The sequence below is a fragment of the Fonticula alba genome (genome assembly GCF_000388065.1).
Source record: "Fonticula alba strain ATCC 38817 unplaced genomic scaffold supercont2.2, whole genome shotgun sequence".
Lineage (NCBI taxonomy): Eukaryota > Rotosphaerida > Fonticulaceae > Fonticula > Fonticula alba.
The window spans coordinates 2130663-2133105 of NW_009242972.1; the positions used below are offsets into that span (position 1 = coordinate 2130663).

General features: G+C 65.4%; 1 protein-coding gene across 1 annotated transcript in view; it reads right to left on the bottom strand.

Annotated features, from left to right (window-relative positions):
* H696_01465 (STE/STE20/YSK protein kinase) overlaps positions 1-265 on the bottom strand; it is a 9629-nt gene extending 9364 nt beyond the window's left edge. Inside the window, exon 1 of the mRNA XM_009495359.1 lies at positions 62-265. Within this exon, the coding sequence (XP_009493634.1) occupies positions 62-206 (145 nt within the window). The 5' untranslated portion in view covers positions 207-265. The remainder of the gene's footprint in view (positions 1-61) is intronic.
* Positions 266-2443: the final 2178 nt, after the last annotated feature.

Sequence of the window (2443 nt, forward strand, 5' to 3'; positions counted from 1 at the left end):
AGGGAGAGAGAGGGGGGGGGGAGAGAGAGAGAGAGAGAGAGAGAGAGAGCAGAGGACGCACCATTGGCATCGGGGCTGATGCCGACGGCCTTGGAAAGCTCGCGCGCCCGGAAAAAGCGCAAACCGCGCCGCGTGATGAGCCCCTCCCGGAAGGAGAGCTCACATTGACGGAGGGCCTCGCTGATGTCCAGCGGAAGGGCGGTCATCGGCTCAATTTAAGACATAGATGTGGACCGGCGGACGAGGGCGGCGGCGGCGGCGGCGGGAAGGAGGAGGAGGAGGAGAGGAGGGGGAGGGGCAGGAGGGAGAATCAAAGAGAAAGAGAGGGGAGAAGAGGAAGCAGGCAGGGGAGGTCGGGCGGGGAGGGGCACAAGGCGCGGCCGTGCGGCAAGCGGGCAGGGTGCGCGTGTGTCTCGGGGAGACGGAAGCAAGTGCGGGGAAGCAGGGAGGCAGCGCGGAGGGAGCGGGGAAGGGTGGAGGGGGGGGTGGCAGGCAAACAACGGAAGGAGCGAAGGGGAGGCGGTTGTTGGCGCGAGGAGATCCCTGCGCGAGAGAGAGGAATGTTTGACAAAAAGCATGTCCACGGAAAGGGATGGCACATGTCTCGTTTGCTATGCCCCAGCTTGCCAGGAGCCGGCGGCCCCGGGGTGTGGCTCTCTCCCTTTCTGCGCTGGGGCCCGGGCGGCGCGAGATCTCCCTCAGTCCGCGCCGGGGCCCGTCCTCCTGGTCGTCGGCCGTGGCTGTGCCGCTCCCTGCGTGTCCCGGGCTTCGTGCCGACCTGCCCACCGCTTCTTGGGGACAAGAGGAGGACCAGAAGAGAGAGAGAGAGAGAGAGAGAGAGAGAGAGAGGCAGAGAGAGAGAGGCAGAGAGAGAGAGAGAGAGACCCCCGGCTTGGGCTAAAACGCGTGCACCGATCGCCAGGAATTCGACCGCCCGCCGGTTCCCCCGCCCCCATCCATGTCTGGGCGGCTGGGGAAGAGGCCCCGGCACAGATCGGCACCTCATCTCGCGTCGCGCGCGGCCGCGGTGGGTGCAGCGGTTATTTCGGGGGCCGGCGCACCCTAGATCCTAAGGCGCCCCGGGGGGCGAAGGGGGGGGGGCGGGGGAACCGGCGGGGGGGCGGGGGGCGGGGAACAAGAGCGCGGAGACACGGCCGAACCCAGAGACGCGCACAGGCATGCAAGCGCCCAAACGCAAGGACGACTCGGCCACACGGCGACATGCTTCGGTTTCGGCGCACGCGCCCCGGCCTGCGTGCTCAAGCGCGGAATTAATGTGGACGAGACCCGCGAAAAGCGCGCGAGACGCCGAAGCGGGGGCAGGGGGAACGAGGTCCAGGGGGCGAGGACATCCTCCCTGTGCCCTGTACCCCCCCCTCCCTGCTCCGCCTGTGCCGGTGGGGAAAGGGGGGGCGGGGGCGGGGGCGGGAGCCGGGGGCCGGGGGCCGGGGGGCCCGGGACCCGGCAAGATGCGCACCCAGCGCTGACCTCCGCCCCCCACCCGGGGGCGCCGCCCCCGGCGGAGGCCCGGGGCAGGAAGCAAGGGTGGGCGAAGAGCCGGAGTGAGCCCCGCGCATAGCATATTATCGGCCGGGTAGGTTTCCATGACCGCGGCACTTGCCAACTCTCGGCCGTCCGGGCCGGCTGGTCGGCGCGCGCGCGCGCACACACACCAAAAAAGACCCACCAAGAACGTGGAGCGCGGCGTAAGCACGCAGGGCGTTGGCACCTTGAGGGAGGCACGTGTCCCTTTTTAACCCGTGTCTGCTGTTGGAGAGGGCCGAGCGTGGTCACGCGACATTCCCGGAGGGTGGCATGTGTAGTGGTATCCCCCAATCTCTATAAACCAAGTCACAGGTTGAATTACAAGATCCCCACGTGAACGGCCCCGTGGGAGATTATGGCATGCTTGAATGGCATTCCTCCTCAGGAGGAATGCGGGGTAGATCGACAGCCAGATGGCCGCCGAGTACCGGGCCAGTTCGGTGGCCCAGGAAAGGAGGGAGACACGCGTGCGCGCGGGGTTCTCAGATCCACCCCACGACCAACCCAAGGTCAAAAGGGGGACTCCCTGCGGGAGCCTCCTGAGAGCGAAGACCTTAGCAGCTATGACGATGTTGACTATGTTGACGATGTTGAAGTATACGCTTGTATGCTAAGACAACCTGACAGAGTCTCAGCCCAGCCTGCGAACATCTGTTCTAAGGCTTCCTCTCGAACCCCTTTTGTTACACGAATTGCTTTCTATTTTGCCCCCCCCCCCAAACCCCCCCCTAGGTCGAGTTACCTTGTCTCGTCGCTAGTAATCTCATCACCCTTCTGGTTCGGTACGCCCTCCTTCATGCCCGAGCGGTCCCTAACCAGTAGTAAGATTTCCGGTATAGCTTCCGTCAAAGCTTCACTCCTTTGACGTAAGACTGGATCCGTGAGAACCCTGCTACAG